This window comes from Anas platyrhynchos, chromosome 4, assembly GCF_047663525.1.
Source record: "Anas platyrhynchos isolate ZD024472 breed Pekin duck chromosome 4, IASCAAS_PekinDuck_T2T, whole genome shotgun sequence".
NCBI classification, from domain to species: domain Eukaryota; kingdom Metazoa; phylum Chordata; class Aves; order Anseriformes; family Anatidae; genus Anas; species Anas platyrhynchos.
The window spans coordinates 31,969,000-31,992,601 of NC_092590.1; the positions used below are offsets into that span (position 1 = coordinate 31,969,000).

The 23,602-nt window shown below is 33.5% G+C and overlaps 1 protein-coding gene across 9 annotated transcripts in view; it reads left to right on the forward strand.

Moving 5' to 3' along the window:
- FSTL5 (follistatin like 5) overlaps window positions 1-23,602 on the forward strand; it is a 407,458-nt gene that overhangs the window by 346,485 nt on the left and 37,371 nt on the right. For 7 of the 9 annotated variants that reach the window (XM_013096657.5, XM_013096662.5, XM_013096666.5 and 4 more), the window contains 4 exons: window positions 1,924-2,085; window positions 3,970-4,104; window positions 18,658-18,684; window positions 22,268-22,386. In XM_013096657.5, the coding sequence (XP_012952111.3) occupies window positions 1,924-2,085; window positions 3,970-4,104; window positions 18,658-18,684; window positions 22,268-22,386 (443 nt within the window). The remainder of the gene's footprint in view (window positions 1-1,923; window positions 2,086-3,969; window positions 4,105-18,657; window positions 18,685-22,267; window positions 22,387-23,602) is intronic. The other 2 variants (XM_013096661.5, XM_072037349.1) reach the window with 1 other exon arrangement.

Here is a 23,602-nt window from a genome sequence, read left to right on the forward strand (position 1 = left end):
TTTCAGGCTTGAGATAAAAATGCTTGTATGGTAAAAATATTGTGCGCATTCCCTTCCAGAAACTGGAAGAAGAAAATGACAACCTTATATCCTTGTTTTTGATATGCCCATGCTCTCAGCTGGTAGTCTAGACAATTAGCAGCCACAATTTTCACATTTTTAATCTTTTTCCACATTGTTTTACTATATTTTTGTAGGTGGCATATTGGGGTGATGTATAATTTTCTATATATGTTATTTGAAAAGACCCTCATCTCTAATTGGAATTAAAATATCCCTGCAACATACTGATTTTCACATCTTAATTGAGATGCAGTACATTTGTGTTTTTCTTGCAGCGTAGAAATCTGAGGAATTTCTATGCTGTAATAGGACGGCATGCTGGGATATTTCTTGTAAACAGTTGGATAGCATTTGAAAATATTTAATCTCTTGCCAAAATAGATACAGTTTATTTTTGATCTTGTTACCTTCTTTCATTATCAACTGATAATTCATCCTCTATCCAGCTGTGTTTTGTGACACAGCAAAGTATTCCACATTTTTAAAGCTACATTAAACAAAACTTTGGGTAATAGGAAACATACTTCTTTAACCTTCATTACAGGTTGTTGCTTTCTGTTTTTGTTTTTTTGTTTTTGTTTGTTTAGAAACAAATTCAAAATACTTTTCTCTATGTGCAATTAAATAGATGATCAACAATTACTCATTTAAAAATTCTATGCAGCAAGATTATTAAATCATTGATTACTAATAGGAATACGTCCACTTTGATGTCATATGTCAATAATGATGTAGTGTGCAGCAGATTTTTAGTTGGTAAGCAGCAAAAAATGTAATCGTAAAAATTGATGTCAACAACTTGTAAAAATGATGTCAACAGTTCTTACATTTTGCTAACAAACTCAGAAGATTAGTCTGAGCTATGAACCTCTAGAGTTCAAAAAGAAACCATTCAAATCAGATGCTTTAGTACCAGGACTTAAATAAAATTAGCCTCAGATCCAGATATGTGAGATACTCTGGTAAAATTCAGTTATCTGGTTACATGTATAAAGCACATACAATATGAACTTATTTCTTTTTAACATGGCTACGTATACTTGTCTATGTGAATTATAATTATCATTCTGTTGATCTACCTGATAAGAAACGCAGTATCAAGTAACCCATATAACACAATAAACTGACTTGCTTTTATTTTTGTGGCTTTCAAATAAGCAATATTTAATTCTAGGACTATTGTATTAATTAAAGTAAAAAGAAATATAGAAAGCTCTAAATCAGATACAGAAGTTCCTGTAGTTCTGTAGCACATATCTAATGCAGCCATACATTTTATTGAGAAAGAAGTTTCCCAGAAAACGTAAGAAATTTCCCATGTCAATACCTATAATACATGACTTTGAATTTTTACATGACTTCAAAATGTTATAATTAAGTATAAACAAAAGGTAGTAAGTATCATAAATGTGATTACATGTGTTATACAGGTAAAATAGGTCACTGGTAGGTGTTTTAGGGGGGAAATGTAGTATTGGAAGTGTTAAAAGTTTTGTGAAATAAGACAATTATCTCTGTATGTCACATCATAACTTGCTGATTGTACATTATTAATATATTTTTAAGTAATTTAAGGGAAAAAAATAGTCAATTCTAAATCTAGTGAATTAGAATTCAGGCTTTTCTTTGACTTCACAGGCAGTGAAAAGAGGTTTTACTCACAGAACGTTCTTTCTGCTTCAGAATTTACTGTGACAGAGTTCAGCATTGAATGTCACTGAATATGTGACTAATACCACATCTGTGTATTGCACTGTCATTATATATAGCTGCGAGACTCTTTAGAGTTGTTTATAATCATTTTTTTTAAATGAAGATAATACTCTTCTCTACTAAATCATAACTGTTTTCTGCCTTCAGTTCCACCAGTCATCCGGGTCTATCCAGAGAGTCAGGCAAGGGAGCCAGGTGTGACAGCTAGCCTTCGGTGCCATGCTGAAGGTATTCCTAACCCACAACTTGGTTGGCTGAAGAATGGAATTGATATCACTCCGAAGTTATCTAAACAGCTAACCCTTCAAGGTAAAGGGGTATATATTTTTTCTGCATGTTCCAAATGCTCTATCACTGCATCCTTTCTGTACTAGCTGTCCTTACATAGTTTCAAACAAGGGTTGAAGTCAGCTAAAACATTTTAGATGATGTCTTGCAGTTACTCCTGAAGACATGTTTTTTTTTCTCTGCTTTATCTTTATTGAAATAACGGTTGTACTAACTGGCAGAATTACCAGTAAATGGTAATTTAGGTGGAAAGTACAGGAGGAGAAATATATTAAATGATTGTGCTTTTATATGAGGGTTCCCAGCAGACCTCAAGGGGAACACAAAGACACTACAACCAAAACAAACAAACAAACAAACAAAAAAAACCACCAAAACCAAACCAACACAGCTAAAAGGAAACCTAACTTTTAAACAACATTAAAGACAAGTCTGTGAATCTTCTATGAATCTTCAGGGCTTGAAGATTTCAGTGAACCTGCCCAGCCAACATGACATTCTTACATACTCCTTCTGGTGATATTTGATCAGCCATAGGAAAAAAAAATCTTGTGCGGTCAGTTTTCTCTTCAAAATCTTATTTCATTCATCTGCAAAAATAGGACATGTATTAGGAGAGGATAGGCTGCAGTGTGAGATACAGTAGGACAGGTAGACGGCAACGGCTTCTGTAAAGAGAGTTTTACCTTCTCTATAAGTGATGGAGTTCTCTGTGATTTCAAGGCCCTCTCTCTGGGATGTATGTGAACAATTGTTTTACAGATAGACTTCCTAATATGCATAGACAATGGTGGACTCTTTCTGGTGAATTTCTCTTTCATAGCAGCATTCTATTGATTTCTCTTGTATAGATTTGAGTGGAAAGTTTTCCTCTCTCCACTTTTTTTCCTCTCCTTGCCTCTGTATCATGTATTTATGATAAATAAATAACATAGTTTCTTCTCAAAACAAGAAACATCTAATTCTATTTTCTTGACTGCATTTATGAAATAATTTTTTGAAAATCCCATTGCATTTTCTGATTTTTTTAATCCCAGAGTTAAACTAGCTGCATGTTAGATTCAGGCAAAAGATGGCCTAGAGAGAATGTTATACCATGACCCAGTGTTCCTCCTGGTCCATATTTTAAAATACATTGAAAACTGTTTTTAAAATATAGATCCTACAGCAGAAAAAGTATTCCACACTTAAAATGCATTGAATCAATCACATTATTTAAAAAGACCTTTGCCTGGACTGTTGACATTCCTACTCAAGCTGACATACAACTCCTCATTTGTGTGCAAATGCTTAGTTTTCACATGTAAAACCCATCTGTGTTTACTTTGCCAGAGATTTGTGTGAAAATATTCCTGAAACTGTTACAGAGGGTAGTTTCCATAGACTTCTACAGTGATGTAGGTATAAAACTCCAGTGTGCATGTTTTTTTTTGTCGTTACACTGCACTTAACAAGAAGGCAAAACCAGGTTTCTCTGGTTGCTAAAAACAATTAGTTCTATTAATATTATTATTTATGTTGAAAATTTACCCCATTATGTTCCATGGAAAGCTTGGTTATCTTGTGTAATAGAGTGTCAAGTGACTAAATTCAACATAACAAACACACAATATTTGCCTGATTTAAAAAAAGAGGACCATAGTCATTTAAACCTATATAAAGTCTCAGACAGATACTTGGCTCCAAACTGAAAAATCTGTGGAGGCGTTCCAGATTTCTGTCAGATGAATGAGTGTATGCAGTACACTAGCCACTTGAATACCTTTTGATTAGTTTGGCTTGTCTCCAAGTTATGAAGTAAGGAGTGAAAACAGTTTAATTAGTATGAGCAGAGAAAGCCTTCTGAGTGTTTAATCTGAAAGCACTGTAGCATGTCTGTATGTTGAATTTTTCCTCTTCTTTCAGCAAATGGCAGTGAGGTTCATATTAGCAATGTGCGCTATGAAGATACAGGAGCATATACCTGTATTGCAAAGAACGAAGCAGGGGTGGATGAAGACATTTCTTCTCTTTTTGTAGAAGATTCTGCTCGAAAGACCCGTAAGTATTATAAGAACTATTAAAAAATACATGTAACTCTTACTTAAATGTGAAATTGCTATTAAAAATTATGAAACGTTGAATAAAATGAATATGTGTAAATAAATTATTTTTAAAAATGTTTAAATAATGATATTTAAAAGTCGCTGAAGGCAGAGTGAGTAATGTAAAAGTTTATTTAGAAGTGAAATGACATCTTCAAATCATTCTGTGAATTGACATATTTTTTACATTGCTGTTGCAATTTGGATGGTTTCCCCATGCAACCTTAGTTGCATATGAAGGGAAGGGGAACCAGATACTTAACAAACAAACAAACAAAAAACAAACAAACAAAACAACAACAATAAACTTGATATGTGGTTCCTGGAAGCAGGGGGGGAGACAACAAAAAAAACAAACTTTTGTAGTCTTTCTTCCTGCATGTTCTTGATATGTATCAAGAGTCAGACTTGGCTGTCATGACATCCCATCATCACAGGACTTGATCTCAACTGCTAGGAGTGCTCAGTCAGGTCCGGATCAGTTCTAGTTGGCCCATGCTGTCTTATGCACTGATAACAATGGCTCTGGAGCAATGTGAAGCAACAGTGACAACATTTGCTCACTAAGCTGGGAGTTCACTGTGTCAAATAAATCTCTTCTACCTCCCTAAAGTGTCTGTCTTTATCCTTCGTGAAAAGGTAGCAGGGCTTATAAACCTGGTTTACCTTTGTCTTAATACTTCTTTCCCATCCCCTTTCTTCCCTCTGCTCATAAAATCCATTCCTGAGTTTACCTGCTTTTGTTTTGGCTTTGGTTTTAAATGAGTTACTTACATATTCACTGGTAACACATAGTAAAATGATAGTTATTTTACTAGTAAGTCTGATTGCATTAACTTAAGGCACTCACATTTATCTAGAAGCTTATTTAACAGTAATGAGTACTCAACAGAAAATACTGGAGGCAGAATTAATAGCACTGCGAGTCTGACACTTCCTCTCATAAGATGCTGAATTCAGTTACATATGGGTTTATTAAGCTTTAAATGTTTCAAGGAAATCCTCCATGTGGGAAAACTTTTATAGCCCAAGTGTTAATATCTTTATTTAGCTGCTTTCAGTAACACTAATTATAACTGTCATTTCAAAATTCTTAACATGTTTTTTTTGTGTGTCACAAAAATGACTGCTCAGACAGTTTTGAGAAGGCAGCTCAAATAAGTTGTTTGATCATGTTATATTTCTAGTAATCTGGTGATATGAAGCAGCTCAGTCACCTTCATTTGCCTTTTCCAGTCTGTGAAAAGAATTGAGACTGTTGCCAAATTACAAAACCTTGACAAGTAGCATTTTTTTTAATGTTTGGTTAAACTTTTTTGGCCTTAACAACAAATCATTTATATCCAACTGTCCAGTTTCCAAATATTGTAGTAGTCTAAACTATTGTGTTCTCTAAAGACATGATCTGCAGTAATAATGCAAAATACTGCTTTCAGGAATTGTAATATGATGCAATAATTTTACATCAGCCAACTTTACGTGATTGTTAAGTCACGTACCATGCAATGAACACTGCTAGCAATAAATGCTTCACATTCTACTAGCGGTAAGTTGGGAGCTGTTATGTCATGTCCTTTGGTGTCATGAAAGACGTAAATGAAGGAAGAGCAAATATAACTCAAATTATTCATAAGAAATTTCATCCAAAAGACATGGTCTCCTTCCTTCCTACAAAAATCTTTTACTATGGAAGTTCTGTGTCATATGTTGAACGGAGGCATTTTGTCATTGTGTTTCGTCACATCTGAACATAGCTTCCTCAGTACCAGTGGATCGTAATTAACGTAGTCCAGAGATGCATCGTGATATAATTCAAATAGAGGTGAAACACATATTTGCAGGAGATGTTTATTCTGGTAGTGTGATTTGTTTACTCTGTCTCAAAAACCCATTTCTGTACATGCAAGAAAATAAAGGTACATACTAGTGAAAAAGAGCAATTGCTATCGATATCATAACAATTAAATGAATAAACTGCCTTCACAGGTTTAAATTTGGATAGATACTTAATGTACTTGCTCTTTTTTTTCTTTTTCTTTTTTTTTTTTTTTTAATCTGTACTTCTGTTGAAAAATGTTGCTTTGAAGGGAGGATAACTTAGCATTAGAAAGCCCGTGTACTTTAATCTCAGTTTTATTATTAACTCTTCTCCGCTTTTTTTTATATTTATCTCAAAACACTGGTTCATGGATCAAATTAGGGATTATTAGGAAAGAGAATGGTATAGGTATAACCACCTGGATAGGATTTGGGGCTTTTTTCCCCCACCCACACGTTTTAAACCCAAGGCTATTTTCTTCTACTACAATTCAATGCCTGCTGTTGAGGTCAGAAGTTGCATTCTAAAGGTATTCTCTGATGTAAATGTGATTTTATATTATCTGATATAAACTGATATATTTTTATAAATTTACATTTATCCTTCTTTAAGGGAATAAAGCAGACATTTATTTTTATAATCAAGTTGTGGTTTTGTTTGTTTGTTTTTGTTGGTGGTGGTGTTTTTTGATTCCTATTTGTTTTTTGTTTGTTTTGGTTTTCTTTTCCCTTATTGAAATACAGAAGCTTCCCTTCTGGAAATCTTACAATAGAATATTGCTTTGGAACAAAAGCAGAACAGATTCTCACTAGCTTGTCAGTTAAACTGAGGTTATCTACTTTTTAAATTTCACACAAGGTAAAACTCATAGCAAAATAAAAGCATTTCAGAACATTGACTTGATTGGTTTTGAGAAGGCAGTGAGAACTTTTACAGTGGACCTCTAAAGTATAAGCTTTAATTATGTTGCATTGAACGTGATGATAACTTTATAAGCAACATTATGAACATAGAGACTCGTTCCATTTTTTTTTTTTTAGTAGTGTGTATTTTATTTTCCAATTAATAGTAAAAGGAAATGTTCACATTTGCACTTCCCCAAACCACTGTCTACATGCACATGAATGCTTTGGGTTATTAATGCTATCTTGCATAATAAGCCAAAGTTTTGGTAGTTATCCATGGAATCTCGTTTGTAACATATCCCAAAATTTTTATATGAAAAACTCAGCAGTGTTTTTTGAGAAAAATCTCATATATACAACAGAAAGGACATGACTAGATCACTCCTTTTGGGTTGGATAAATCTTACTAGTGTAAACAATGCTTAAAAGAAAATCTTATATTTTCCAGTAACTCTGCCTGAATTAAAACCAGTGCCATTATGGATAAATAAACTGTTAAATAATAAATTATTTTCTTCATCTGTGTGCCTAAAAATATTATCAGATTGCTAGGATTTCAGAGTTCACAGCATTGGTTGCATACGCGTCTAATGCATGTGTCTGTATTATAAGCATTAAAGAAACAAAGCGAAGGACAAACCTATGTGAATTGTGGAATAGTGATGATAATAGCAAAAATAAAAAATATGTAATGCATAGGAAGGGAGCCCGGGTAGTGTTTATTCTCAGGCTTCTGAGCTTTAGCATCAGAAATTTGAGTTCTAGTTCCCAAGTCAGTATACCTTAATGATAATGATTTATCATCAAGATGATAATTTGAGATGGAAATGAATGGAAATTACTGTAAAAGTTCTTTTTCATTCAGATATGTTCCAAAGATGCCAACACTGAATGCTGAACCATTGCTCTTTCATGCATTGGTAAAAATGGTAATAATGGATGACAGTCTCAGCAATAGTTTGTCCTTAGCAGTTCAGCATTTTGCAATGTGCATTAAAAATAAAACTTCTGAAAATACGTTTTCATTTTTGCATTGTCTCAGGTGTGAGGAATTGTATTATTTTCTTCAATTTCAATATTATCAGCTCATTTTATAACTAAAATTTATTATACTTAACATGTGTCTAAATATGTGCCTGCTTTTTGCTAGATTTATGAAATTGTAATGGATTTTTTTTTTTAGTTTGTTTATATAGGCTTTACCTATATAAACATCTGTTACAAACAATATCAGATCCAGTTTAATTCTTTTTATGTTGACCATTTAGGTCGAAACATTCCACTTTCGCTTTCTGTCTCAATAAAAAGTTTTGCTGCGTCTTTGAATTTATAATGCTTCTGCTAATATACCATAATCACTCCCAAAATGGGTGTTAGGAAGAAAACAAGTTTTACTCATAGTAAAAACTCTAGAGTCATTTTACTGAAACCTTTTACATCATAATCTGGGACTTGATACTGGTGGTTCACGCAGAGAAATTGTCACTAAAATATACTGCAATTAAAGTAATGATTTTTCCAGAGTCTGTCACAGCAAAAACATCCCTTCAAGCAGTCTGTGATTTAAATAGTGGGTGGATGCTTCTTGGAGTTTGTTACCTTTCTGAAGATGCCATATGCACTTGGTAGACCCAGGCTGTGGGACTACCACAGCAGAACGTATTTTCAGTGTAACTGCGTTTTCTTTGCTCCATGAGCTATTGTGGATGTGAAAGTGAGGATAATTTTCTTCTTGGCTATTTGTGGCTCCTGTAGTGGTCCTCCATGTAGCATCCAAGGACATGTAGGAAAGGAGGAATAAGACTGGCTAAAATTGAAGAAGTGCAAGGGTCCTGGGAGAGGGACAACAGAAGAGAAGATTGTTAGAAGCAGAGGCCAATAATGTGAGGAAGAAAGGCATGACCCAGGCAGCAGCAGGTGAAAGAGGAAGGATTAATGAGAACACTTAACACTGAAAGGTACTGGATGGGAGGAAAAAGGAATAGGAGTACAAGAGCAAAATGATACCTTACGTGCTACTTAATAATCCTGTATTAGATGGGAGGTTGCATCCAAGAGCCTCTAGTTGCTTTACTGCCTTGTTATCATTAAATATCTGTGATCATGCAGCAACAGTACATATCTTATCCTGCTTCTCCTTTTAAATCTGTGTGGAGAATAACCCTAATTCTAGGACCAATTAAAACAAACGAGAGAGATACTTGAGAAGATTCTGAACTTGCTATTGTTCTAGTAAGTAGAACATTGTTATTTAACTTGTCTTTTAAAGGAAGACAGCATATTAGAGTATTAGTCAAAAAGGTTGTAGGTAGCAACAGTATGTATTGTGAGATAATTTAAATAAAATGTATCTAGTTGTTCTTGTGTCATTCTGGCCACTTCTGGCAGAAAGAAGTTAATTTATATGGTCTAAATTTGTAAATGCCATGTAACTAATTGAACTCTCAGTAGTTACTCTTCAGGCTTTGCAGTCTGTTACTTCTATATCACACCTGAAGAAGGGCCTGTGTGATTGAAAGATTGCCTGCTTTTTCCAATGATACCAGTTAATGCAGAGCCAATTGTGAAAAGCCTGGCTCTGTATTCATGAGAACCTTTGCAGGTGCTGGATGGTTGCTATTAGGTGACCCAAAGCCTTCTACTTTCCAGGCTAAACAAGCTCAGTTCTCTTGTGAATTTTCATCCTGGTGTCTGTATACTTTATGATATGGTCTTAGCTCTCTCTTCTACTTCCCAGCAGGCCCCTTGCCTGAGAATTTTTAGGATTTTGTTATCTCTGTTGGAGAAGATACTTTAGCCTGTGAAAACTCGGCCTTAAGCTGAAAGTAACTGTTTCATGAAACTGCTTTGCTGTAATTAGAAACTATTTATTATCATTGTTTAACATTTCTATAAAATCTCTTGGACTACATATTCATCTCTTCTCTGTTAATTAGCCTCTTAGATTTATATTTAAAAAATACTAATTATCTCTGTATTCTGGTGTCGTCTTTATTAGCTCCTTACATGGCTTTTCAGAATGTTTATTTCAACATGTCATGACTTTTGTAGTCAACAGAGGGATGCAATATAAAGGTAAATAGGGCTGTACATCCCATTTCTACAAGAGAGGCATCTAAACTGCGTGAACTGTGTTTTAATTCTCTAGAGACTGAAACCTCTTTTTTTGTGCTCTGAATTCTGTTTTCCCTCAAGTTTGCAGTAAAATCCACTGAGAATGAAGTAGTTGGTCTGGGAGATAGCTGGATGACCCCTGAAGTGAATGGTAAAAACATTCTGAGATTAACGGCCTGGTCTAAATCCCACTGAAGACAACAGAATCTCCCCTACTGTAAAGATCCTCTAAAAACACCTGAGAGAATTCAGCAGTGTTGGAAAGAGTCTCTACTGTAATCACATTTGTTATATAAATAGCAGTTTAAAATCTGTTTTTAGTTCCATTCCGATGCAGTTCGATTATTCAGAATAGGTATTTTCACGGATTCATAGATTTATGTGTGACGGAGCCATTTTATGTGGCTCTAATCTGTCTTCTCCATTTCACAAGACATTAAATTGCAACCTGATATGTCTGAATACAGGTCTAATCCTTTGTTTGCCTGAACTGTATCCTCCCAGAAATGCATTTGTACCTGAGTTAAAGATACAAATAGATGGAAACTCCCTTATTTCTCTTGGTAATTTGCTTTAATAATTCATTTAATAATTCATTCAGTTTCCATTTTGAATTCTGTTCTTCCTTCAGTTTCCTCCTTTGAATTTCATTTTTTTCTCATAAATTAATGACAATTTAAGTATTCTTGCCCTGTTAATGTACAATTACTAAATATTAATTAATTTCTCTCTCATGAGAAGCTTCTCGTGATAAGACAGTTACCATAGGACTTGGAGGGTCTTTTTTGGCCTGTAGATCGTAATTTGTTTGGGTAAGGTTTTCTTTAAAAATAAAAAATGGGAAAAGCTGTTTGCAGAAGCAAATGTATTATATGTTTCTTTAATGCTCTAGATAAAGAGATACGTACTTCCTAAATTTTTTGTTCTACATGCAGTCACCCTTCTCATATTTTTCCATTCAAATCAGCAGCAGAAATTTATGTTCATATGCTTACTTACCATAAGCACTATTATCCAACAGGTCTCCTTTACAAATCCTGCTTCTTCCTACCTCTCTCTGTCCCTTAAGTAGTCTTCATTGCTTTTCCCTGGATGTCTAAAGTTTTATTTGTCTATGTCAAAATATAATTTACTTTAGAAATGTACTTTACAGAGTAATCCAGGCTACTTTGTGGAACTCCATTATTTATCATAACAAACAAATCATAGACTTACTGGAAAATTACTTTATATTTCTTTACAAGTCATTGATGAAAATTAAGATGAGACTCACTGCCTATTGCAGCACTGTATTCTTCAATACTAATTAATAATTTGACACTAAAAATTACTTTTTTTGATCAATCAATTTGACAATTTTAAATTAAATTGATATGTACATTTCTACCATTGTATAACTCTAATACTTAATCAGAAAATTGTGTGGTAACAAATCAGATGTTTAGCAAAATTGTGGTTTACATCTGTATTAATTTTTAGTTACCATACTTATAATTGCATCAAAGAATAATAATAATGTTTCTTTGACAAGACCTTCCATTAGATCTTAGGTTTCCATTAGAACGCACTAGCTAGTCTATAAATATATTCTCATCCTTTAATTTCTGACTTAATTGAATTCTGTGTGAGCATTGTCTATTCTTTTGTCTGGAACACATATCCTGCTCTAATTAGGCTTCATCTACCTGAGTCATTAAGATCCAGAGAGATTGGAAGAGGCAATGCAAGCATATGCAGAAGAGGCATGTATGCAGGCATATAGTACTAATATACAGACATATTAGTACTCTGCTTGAACTTTCTAATATATTTCAAAATTTGTTCAATACTAATAGCAGTAGGCCAAACACCTCCTGAAGATGATTTTAAGTGGTATTTTGATGTTCTTCATTTGAACCTGGTTATTTTAAGTATTTGTCTTGAGTATACATAATTTACCCTCTTTCGTTGCTTTGTAAGGTAAAAAATATTTAATCAGCCTTCTGTTTTCAATTATCATTCTGAAAATACAAGATGAAAACATTTATAGAATAATATTTTCGAGAACATTGAAAAAAATCTGCTTCATATCAGTACAGCTTAAACCCTGAGTAGCTTTGGAATCAGGATGCTTTTCGTCTAGCTCTGGCAGCCATTTGTAATAATTATCCAGCATCTTTGCTGCTGCATTGATGTAAAGGAATATCAAGCTGCTGGAACAACTGATAGAATAAAAATAGGATGCTAAATGTAACTAAGGTGACTTCCTTTTCTTAAGGATGACTATTTCTCTCCTTTTGTAAATTGGATCTTTATTCCAATACTGTAGCATCTATGCGTTAACTGATGAAGGTGGCTTTTCATTTTCTAGCTTGCAGTATATGCAGATGCACTTTAAGAAAGTCTTTTATTTTCTGACAGCTTTTTTTTTTTTTTTTTTTTTTAAAGCTATATTCAGGTGGTGTTAGGAACAATAGAATATGTTAGCTGAGTAGGGAATATAATGCAAAGCTAACAGGTAAAAATATACAATTTTTTGAGCTTGGAAAGAGATAGGAGGGAAAAATATACTAGCATGGGGATAATTAATGGAATTAGTGGAATAGAGTATATAAATTTAATCTAGAGATCTAAAGAAGAAAATTTGACAGTACAGAAATAAAAGAGAAAGAAAAAATATTGATAGTCCAAGACAAGGGAATATTTCCAAGGGTGACTCAAGTACTTAAAATTATGATATTCAATCCCTGCAAAATACTTTGAAGTAAAATAATTGTAAAACTACTGTTGTGGGTTTTTTTGTTGTTGTTTTGTGGTTTTTGTTGTTGTTGTTGTTGTTTTTTTGTTTGTTTGTTTTTTAATTTCTCCTAGACTTGGACAGATACATCAGTTTGGCTTAGGTTTCTTCTCCATTTCATCTTACCATAATCCTATCAAACTGGAGTCGTCGATAATGAAATTGTTCTGTTCCCTTTAAAGCTTAATTATTTTTTAAACAATTTTTGTGTGTTGTCTTATTTTGTTTGTTGCAATGTTTTAATTTTCTTGATGTTTTCCAAAATCTTATTTTCCAAAACACAATTTAGCTTGCCACTGGTTAATGTCTCCTTAAGCTTTACTATATATTTTACTGAGACAAACACGTGCAGCTTAAGACAGCTGTCATGATAGAAAGATGTCAAGTAATGTTTTTAAGGCATTTTCAGTAATTTGATATTACTTGATGATGTTTTAATATTTATGAGGTTTTCCTCTTGGTTACTCGGTTTGCCCCCTATGACATCATCATATATTGCAAAACAACTGCAAATTCTTTCACCTCATCACACAACAGTATAAAAATCACCTGCCTTGTGAGTCTAGGGGCTACATTTATAAAATAATACATCTTTTCCATGCCATTAAATAGATCTATTTCTATCACAGTACCTTTTTGTATGTAATGTTATAGTCCTAACACCTAGTAAGAGATTATGTGATCTGAATACTACTGTCTTGACAGGTTTACGGCCATCATAAGCCACCAGGCATCTCTACTGACTCGAGAATGAGACTAAAAGCCTTTTGAATGTGATTTATGGCTTAAATTTTCTCTGAAAGGCTTTATGCAACTTTAATAGAATCTTCCTGTCACATATTATACTGAATGATACCTATTCACCTAATTTCCTCAGAGATAATTTATGCTGGCATTTTATTTTATGGCAGTGCTAAACAAGTTTATACTTGTTGACAGCATCATAGACAATGACTTTATTTCAAACTTCCAAGTACAGGGCAGAATTTGAGCTCATGAGCCATTTTTTCTTCCTACCAGTGTGGTCTGTATTGAGTTAATATGCTATAGGAAAGGAATTCAGCATGATTCTATATAAAGGTTTATAGAAAATGAATTAGAGAACAATAAGCTAAAAATGAAGACAAGCAACAGATTTATTCCAGCAATACCAATTCACATAAATTGCTTTACTGAAAGATTTGAATAGTTAGTCTTTTTATAAGTATGTGTATCAAAATTGACTCAGGTGTATGAGTGAAGAAATGTTTTGTCTTATATGGTCATCCATTCTGAAATTACATATAATATATAACAGCTGAATGTCAAAAGTCTCTGACAAAGCTTCTGACTTATCCCTACTTCATTTAGTAAAAGAAATGGGGGGGATTTTCTAGTCATTGTTTCTATACAAAGTGGGTAAGAATCTGTACTGCTGTTAAATTCTGCTGAAGAATTTCATGAAGTACTAAGGACAAAGTTTACTGAGAAATGCACAATCTGTTACTATATAGCCAACTGAGAAAATGAATAACAAGGATGAAGCATAGGCTTTCAGATTTTGTTAGCTACTCATAATCAAAGGCTAGGACTGAGCATAAAAACATAGAATAGCTATGTAAGGACCGTGAAGAGTTTTTTTTTTTTTTTTTTAATGGAGAAGTATGCTTTAAAATTTTTCATTTTTATTTTTTCTCTCACTAAAACATGGATTTTCCCCTGTTCTGCACAAGGTGGGGGGAGAGAGATATGTTGCAGCATTCTTTCCAGATGTCTTCATGAAAGGCCTGTAAATGAATAGTGGAATAAAATAGTTACTTCAATAAGGTAAATAAGAATAAAGAATAAAATAAGAATAAAAAGAGGAATATATGTAGATTAAGTAAATTTTACATCCCTATAAATGCAGGGCACCCAGCATTCATGTAGCATCAGATGGATCCCAGATGGATTTCCCAGAGCACACTGCAAAGAACCTTTCCTCTCTCATTACTGTGTTGGCTTTCATCTTGCATAACAAACAAAAGCAAATATTTTCACCTGACAAGCTGAAAAGTTATCTCTGTCATAACACCCACCAGTGTGCATTGCTGGGCACTACAGCATACTGCTTTACAGCTGCTGCTCATCCTAACACATGAGCTTCACAAACACTTAAGGCCAACAGAACAGCTAGTTCAAGGTCACTAACTTGCAAGGTTGCAAACACATCCCATACTATTTAACAACTGTGTATTGTTTGAATAGATTTATTTTAATAAATGAGGGACATAGGGCACAGATGGAGATACCGGTCCTCCATCTTAAAATGAAAAAAACTTAGATCTGTCAACAACTATGTATTTTTAAATTTGGGGACATACATGTAAATATGTGTAATCATTGAGTATAGGATGTGACTGAAGGTGCTAATTTTGGTTTAAACTAAACAAATGCTAAACAATATGTTCCTTAACATACCTTCCAACTACAGATCTACCTGGTCCAAGTCCTTTGTCTAAAGACTGGAGATCTTTCTTGAATATAAGTTAGAGGACTGATTAAAAACTATGTGAGGTTTCTTGACCTGTATTAAATGAAGTGATGATAGTCATTTATGATTTTATATTGCACTCTTAAATAACATCTCATTTTTCTTCCAGCTGATCTGTTAATTTTAAAATGAGTAAGTGTGAGGCTAAGCACTCTTTTTATCCCCTTTAATTGTTGTTTCTTTTTTATAATATAGCTCAGAACCATATATATCATTCTACGTTAACACAAATTAATGTGTTCTGTACTTCACATCTTAAATCATTTCATTTGATGCTATGTAGTTCCACACCGTTGAATAGTTGTAATTACTTTTTATTCTTTCCTATGTCACCTCTAGAAAAAAAAAAAAAAAAAAAAAAGACTGATAAAAAGTAGTTTATGGCTAAATTTACAGGACTTCAAGTGCAATAAATTACATGGTTCTTTCCTCACAATGTGAAGAGAAAACTAATTTTAAAGAAAACCTTCCAGGTTTCCTTGGGGAAATTAATTTACTTTTTTTTTTTTTTTTTTTTTTTTTTCCCCAGAAGAAGACTATATAAGATTGTATAGACAAAACATAACTGTCATCTGAATATAGAGGAAAAAAAGAAACGCTGGCATACAGAGAAAAAGGACACATCTAGAGTTCTGGGTCCATGTCTGGGTGCCCCAGTGCAATAGAAGCATGGGGAGAGATCGGGAGGACTGAAATTGTTTCTCCTGGAGAGGAGAAAGATCATGGGTGATCTTATCCATGTGTATAAATCCCTGATAGGGGGAGTCTCTTCTTTATTGGGGACCCAGTCTCCTCTCTGTGGTATCTATTGGAAGGACAAGAGGCACTGTGCACAAACTGAAAGACAGAGAATTCCATTTAAACATAAGGAAAAATGTTTATTTATTAAGGGTGATGAAAAACTGGCACACTGACTCCACAACCCCAGCTGTGGTGTCGTCATCCTTGGAGATACTAAAAACCTAACTGCATGTTTTCTTCATCAATCTGCTGTAGTTGACACTGGGCAAGAGGAGCTCTCTGGGTCCCTTACAATCTCAATTATTGTGTGATGATTCCCTAATTCTATAAACACTTGGGTTAAATCAAGGGAATAATATGTGCTCAGTTCATACAGCAATGGTAAAACTTGCAAGTAGAGCTTTCTCATTCCTTCCTCAACTCTTTCCTCTGTGTTTCTTTCCTCTTCCCTTATGTCAAACTGTCAGATTTAACACTTGGGCAAAGGAGAATGAATGTTACCACCTTAGTATTCCCTCTTTGCAGCTGTCAGCTTTTATATATAATAAAAGCATATGCATGCATGGTGTCACAAAGAAGGTGCCATATGTAGTTGGTGGGAAGGATACTAATGTTTTGTGCTGTTAGCACAGGGTATAAATTTGAGAGCCATACTAGTTTGTTAGCAATTCAGTCACCATGAAGTTTCAACACAGTTGGATATCTAGAGGATGCATACTCAGCAGTGTAGTCAAGATTTCATTCAAAGCTGTTCTCTTCTGAAAGTAACAGCCTGGAATGAGAAGAGAAAATATAAAAGCAGGTGATTGAGAAATACATTTAAAATACGTTGATTCCTTTTTGATTTTAGCAATTCAACTGAAATTCTGCCTCCTGATATAAAGGGGTACTACTCAGCCTGGGTAAGTGACAAGATGGCACACTGCATTCATCTTGGATTTTGGCAATTTATTGGATTGTAGTGGTTCAAATATTAAAGGCAAGGATGACATTTGAAAATAGTATGCCCATAGCACTATTAGGTGAGGACTAAGCTGTTTTCAAGATAATAAATAGAACACAGACTGAGCATATCTGAATGAGCTGTTCTTCTGTTATGTAGTGGGAAAGTGAAAATTTTTATTCCATCGCTCTGTCACTTCACTGATGCTTTTTACTTATATAAGGATCTCTCATTTGTACACTTCAAAGCACTGAAGTTAAAAAGCAATCACCACCCTCATTATATTAAGGGATAATTGAGTGACACTGTGTCTAAGGTAATATAGCAAGGTAGCTCTGTTGAGAGAATTAATGAAATAAAATCAGCAGACGATTAAAAAAGTAGTAGAAGAGAGAAAAAAAAAAAAAAAAAAAAAGGAAGAAAAGCCTAATGGCTGTTACCCAAAGCTCTGAATCACGAGCTTGTCAGAAAGTAGACTGATGCTTTCTCCAAGGGCCTCTCTATATATTTGATGATCTATCTCTTTTGGCAGAGCACAAGAACAAGAGAAATGCTGCACTGCACAAGGCAAAAAGCCCATCTAGGCTACAGTCCTCTCTGCAGCAGTGCCCAGCAGATGCTTGGCAAAATCATAGTGTTTGGGTCTTTTCAGGAATAATGGTTCTTCCTGCTTGTACTCTCAAGCTTGAACACCCAACATTGTTTTTAATAATGTCTCTTCCATTACTTCTTCCAAAATTTTTCTTTCAATATTCATTAATGTTTTTAGCTTTTGCAACACTGTTTCAACAAATACCACAATTTCATTATTTACCATGTGACATGTTCTGCGTTCTATTTCTTTCCTTTAAATTTTTCTCTGTTTTTTAAGATCACTATATTACAGAACACTTGTTTTTCAGTGGTGGCATTTCAAACAATTTACAACATGCTGAACTCTAAATATTTTAAATTTGCACAGTTATGCTTTAATCCTTTTTATTCTTTCCAGGCAGAAAGAGTATGAGTAGTAAATTGGCATAATTAGTTTTCATTGATCTCAAAGGTCTAAAATCCAAACATTATATACAAGGTGGTCAAATACATCTTAATTTTTCACAGAAACAAACAAAACAAAACAACAAAAAAAACAGAGTTGCCACACCATCTTATAGTTTCCATTGTGGTCTTCCAAAGATAATGTCAAACATTATAATGTCATCTTCAGTGGCATAGCTGTATTACAGCAATACAGAACAGTATCTTGTATGCATTTTTCTTTTTCATGTTCCTCTCATAACTATTTTCTGAAATAAATCTCTTCAAAGTTCTGTTGTACTTAAAGGAAACGATGAAAATTATATTACCTCTAATTAATATACATATTGATATACATAATAACACATATAAATATATGTTTACGAAATGTGCTATTGATTAAAGGCTAATGGAGATAACTTGGGTGGGTGGGGTAGCTTTGTTGTGGTGGGGTTTACTCTAACCCCAATAGCTATGTTGGTAAATCACAACTTTATCACATGACATGGAAAACTTTGTTTAATCTTATTGTTAATTCACTATTTCCATTGAATTACCTGTACATATATTTTAATGAATCAGAGGTTAAACCGTCTTAATTATGTCAAAATTGTTCTATTGTTTGTACTGTTTTTTTCTTGTTCATTTATTTTTTCTATTCTTTCTCTCTTACATGCTGCAGTTGCAAATATATTGTGGCGAGAGCAAGGTACTAATATAAATGTTTTCTTCATATTTTTCTATATTATAATGAAATGCTCATCTTTTGTTCCTAGGTTGTTTCATTATTTTTTCATAGTCTACAGTTATAGTAATTATCTTCCTCCCTTGCAATATTTGAGGGATTTGGTTTAAAGAAAAAATGTAGTGGAAAATAATCCTTTAAATGTGGGTGCCTTTATGAACTGTTTTTCCATTTGGAGAAGGAGGAGCAAATAAACTGATCAAAAATTTTAGACAGTTACTCAAAGGAATAGAACAAGAAACTCAGATTTAAAATGCAGGCCTTTGTTTGCTGACATGATAAAGCTTCCCACCAATCAGCTTATATGCTGTTGATCTTGTCTGAATCATTCTTACTTGTGAAAATGATAATCGTTGTCAGGTTAGTTAAAATTGACTTTCCTGCTTCTTAACAAGACAAAACGTTTTCTTCTTTACATATTCAGGAGGGGTTTGTGAATGTTGGGGTAGGGAATGGAGGTTTGTGATTAGTTTTGTGATAGACTGAAGAATAAATATAAATACAGACAGTATCAGATGTTAAAAGCATAGAAAGCATGGAAAGTATATTTTACTAGGGAAAATAGGTATTTTCATATACATACAAGATAATATTTTCGTAATTCATACTGCAGAAAAAGTGTCACCATGGAGAAATATCAAAATATCACATAAATTAAGTGAAAATAAGTGTTGTTGTGAGCTCTCATCTCTTTGCTCTAAGTATCTGGATCTTAAGTTAAAGTTTTAATTTAGGAATTTATGTATTTCAGGAATAGGAGATATTTCAAGTATTTTCTTTGAAATATTGATAATACTATACACAGCTCAAGTTTTGCTGTGAATTCATGCTGCAAATTATATTTCTAGGTGTTTCTTAAATTAATATTTTAAGAATTCAAAAATTTGTTTTCATTTGCCTAATTTACATACTAGACTTTAGCATTTATCAATATGTTTAAAATATGAACTAGGCTGTTGGTTTTACATATATATATATATATATTTATATATATATATTCCTATTTTATCAGTTTCTCAGCTGGTATAAGCAATCACTTGCCTGATTACATTGCTCTGTTGGCCTTGCAGAGTGTAAATGATGTGTTCAGAGTTTCATACAGTTTCACTGTTAAAAGTTAAACTGATAAACAGATGCTTAGCTCAAAGTTTTCAAATGTGTGGTAGGCTCTCTGCTTATTGGGAAAGTGTCCATCAAAGTGTTTTATCTTTGTGTTTTTATCCTTGTGTTTTATCTTGAACAAAACTGGAAAAGAGTGTGTAAGAAAAGATTTTGAATGTACCTTAGAATGTAATACAATAATATAATGCATACACAAGCATAAATGTATCATTGTACAAATGGGAGCAAACCCAAACCTACCATCAGTTCTTTTTTCCAAAAAGGTGTTAGCCAGTTTTAAACATAGAATCACATTTGTCTAAATGCAGCGAATATATTTAAAGTTGTTGTTTTTTCTTCTGGCAGAGAAACTGTATTATAAAAGTACTATTTTATGTTGGGGGAGGCAGGGAGAGGAGAGAGGGCTTGCAAAATTACATGAGATGTCCTGAGAGGAACAGCTCCTGTATTTGTAAAGAACAGGCTTGCCTAAGTGATTAGATATTTATATAGATATTTGTAGATGAATGCTCAAAGGAAGAGATTTGGGGTCATAAGCATGGGGATTATGTCACTGGATCCACAGGTAAAGTTCCTTATGTGAACTGGCTGCTCTGACTCAGGAGAAAGGGCATTTCTTACGGAGTCTCTTTCACTGACTTTGAAGAACATTTTAGTGAATGTTACTATCTGGACACCAGGAATACAGCCATAAAACTTTGGGTTGTGCTGCTGTGCACACATATTATCTGTAAATTAGCAAGCCTGCTTTGGAATATTGTCAACTAAGGGGGACATTTTAGGAGTCAATTTATTAAATGACTGTATCGCTATTGGCTGATTTACTTCCTCACATTCTGGTATTACTTATTCTGATAATAACTATAATACACTTTAGGGCGGTGGGTCCAGGGAGAAGGGAAGACCTTGTTTCGTCCCAACCAGATATACATATTTATTTTTCACTAAGATACAGTAAGTCAGTTGCTCAGCTATCTGTGTTGTTCACTAGAAGGGGCAGCTTAACTTCAGACTTGTCTACAAGTTCCAGCAGTTCTTACAGAACACAATGTCAGGCACTTTCTAAAGAAAGAACTTGGCATCTTATCTTATATAGGGTATGTGCTTTACCTGCAAAGGCATACGCAAGTATCCCATTAGCTAGTCTGAACATATTGCAAAATATTCCCTATGCCCTTGATATGCTATTAATAGATAGGAAAGTTAGGAAAGCCCTGTATGGAGACTGTTCTTTCCTTCTTTTTAGGACAACTTGACAAGACGTGGGAATGATTCTAGGAGATTTCTCAAAGATAATTGAGCTTGCTGTTTTTTGGCATGGCCTTGCAGCCCTATGCATCTTACAGTCTTTTAAATGACCTTATTTAGACTGTGAATTTGTATGTATTTACATACATATAAACACCTATGTACATAGGTACATATGTGCACAAACCCACACTTTTCCCCCCCCCTAACGTTCACATTATTTTATTTGACATTAAGATGTTTTCTATTAGCATAGGTTTTCCTTTGGAATTTAGAATAAGCAGAGTTTCAGGCTCAAGTTTATTTTTCCTGGGTTTTATTTCTGTGATCATATGTCAAATGTTATGTCAAGTGGAAGCTTAGGTTCTGTACACAGGAGACATCTACTTTTTTATCATTGTAGCCCACAGTTTAGTTGTTAGTTTATTATAATAATTTTATAAGTAAGGTGATTTTCCTCTTCATAAAATTCTGCAAAGTCATTCATCATAGCAAATCAACAATTATCTTAAGTAGTGCATGGTAAACTTGGAAGGATGTTCTTATTCATAAGCATGATCTGGTTCCCACCTTCTCCACAAAACATTACATCATGCCTCTCATTCAGCAACAGTGCCGTAGGATTGAATAGTTCTATCAATACTTGTGTCATTTCAAATTTGGACTGAATTTCTCTCCAGCTCTGGCTTTCCAATAAAATTCAAGAGAAAATATTTCCTTTTTGGACTAAAAGAACTGTCAAATATAGCAAGGATTTATAACAACGGCTTTGAACTTCTCTTTCAGTGCGATACAGAAATTATTTTAACTCTTCTATCCCTCAGGAAAAGAAAAATAAGAATACATGAAGAATATATATTCATTTTATTTCAATGTAAATTATTTCATGAGAAGACTTTCATTACTGCAGCTGTCAAACTATAGATTATATTTCTAGATCTATATTCATAAAGACAATGTCTTACCAATGGAGAAAACTGAAATTCTGAATAAGAGCTTTGTTTTAGTTTTACAGCAGAAGATCCCATAGGATTGGTTGTATTAGCATAATACGCATTAACAAACTGATCTTATACGAGTAATATGATGAGGGTTTTACTTCAATATGAGGATTTTCTTTCTTGTGATTATTTAATTTTGTATTTTTCAATGTGTGTGTGTGTTTTTTTTCCCTAAGGTCTGGGAATTGGGAACATGTTTTATGTTTTTTATGAAGATGGAATCAAAGTAATACAACCAGTGGAATGTGAATTTCAGAGACATATTAAGCCTAGTGAAAAACTCCTCGGTTTTCAGGCAAGTTTTTTTTTTGTTTGTTTTGTTTTTAATTTACATGTAGTATTTTCTCAATTATAGTTTTAATTAAGAAATGCTACTTTAGTGTTATCTGCTTGATAAATTCAGATATTCCTTCTCAGTTAATGTATAACTTATAATAGTGTACTCAAAATTTGTTGTCTTGTCTTTGATCAAATTCAAGCTTTCAGTCTTAGTTTGAGATTGAATTTATCTCCTCTGCTTTTCTTACTCTTCTTTGTCTTTCTCTTTTTTCTTTCTCTCCTTCTTTTTTCTCCCATTCCTTTCTTTTAACAGCTCTGTATCTTCTCTTTATTTTTTTCCTTTTCTTTTTTTTTTTTTTTTAATGCAGTTAGGTGCCTCTCTATTACTCAAGGATTAACACTCTATTAAATATAATATCTGAATTAATTATTTTAATAGTTTCTTTTTCTCCACTGGATGTTTGTTTATATCATTCTACCATGGATTTTGTTTGTCTGTATTAAACTGTCAGTTGTCATGAGGCAAATCCTTATCCTGATAAACAACCTTAGAGCTCCACTAAGTTAGTAAGGATGATCAATACTTTGACTCCAATTTACAGTTCGTATGAATAGTTTCAGTAACATTATTGTCAATGGATTTATAGTTGCTTTCACCAAATCCTGTGCATTTATGAAGTAGCTTTTATGTATATCACTACAAAAAGCAGTAGTGCATTCTCCACTTCCATTTGTTCTTTCATTGTTTTTCCTTCACTGCTAATCAAATCGCCAGCTGACATGATGCATGTTCTCACAGGAACACTTGGTACTAGTCACTACATTGACTTGTTTTATATGATCTATTAGCTTTCAAAAATAATAGCTTTTTTTTTTTCATTATTTGGATTTGAATGAGTGACCTTGAAATGAGAACCCATGTGTAATAACCCATGAGCTGTACAGTTTGTTTTTTCCCTAATACCTAAAGCACAGCAGAACAGCACAAAGTAACAGCAGAACTGTCTCATTGGAATTTGCCTCTTCAATTTACATTATTGATGTCAAAGGCTGCTGTACTCAACAGCAAGATTTATTTTAGTGTGAATAATTATGCTTTGAACAGCTAATCATACCTTGATTTGTGCAGCTTAAGTGAAATTAGGTTGACACAGCCAAAAATAAGCCAAAGAGCTTTTTTATGGCTGTTTAATTCAAAACCTGATTATTTAAGGAGTCTGTTAAAATTTTAT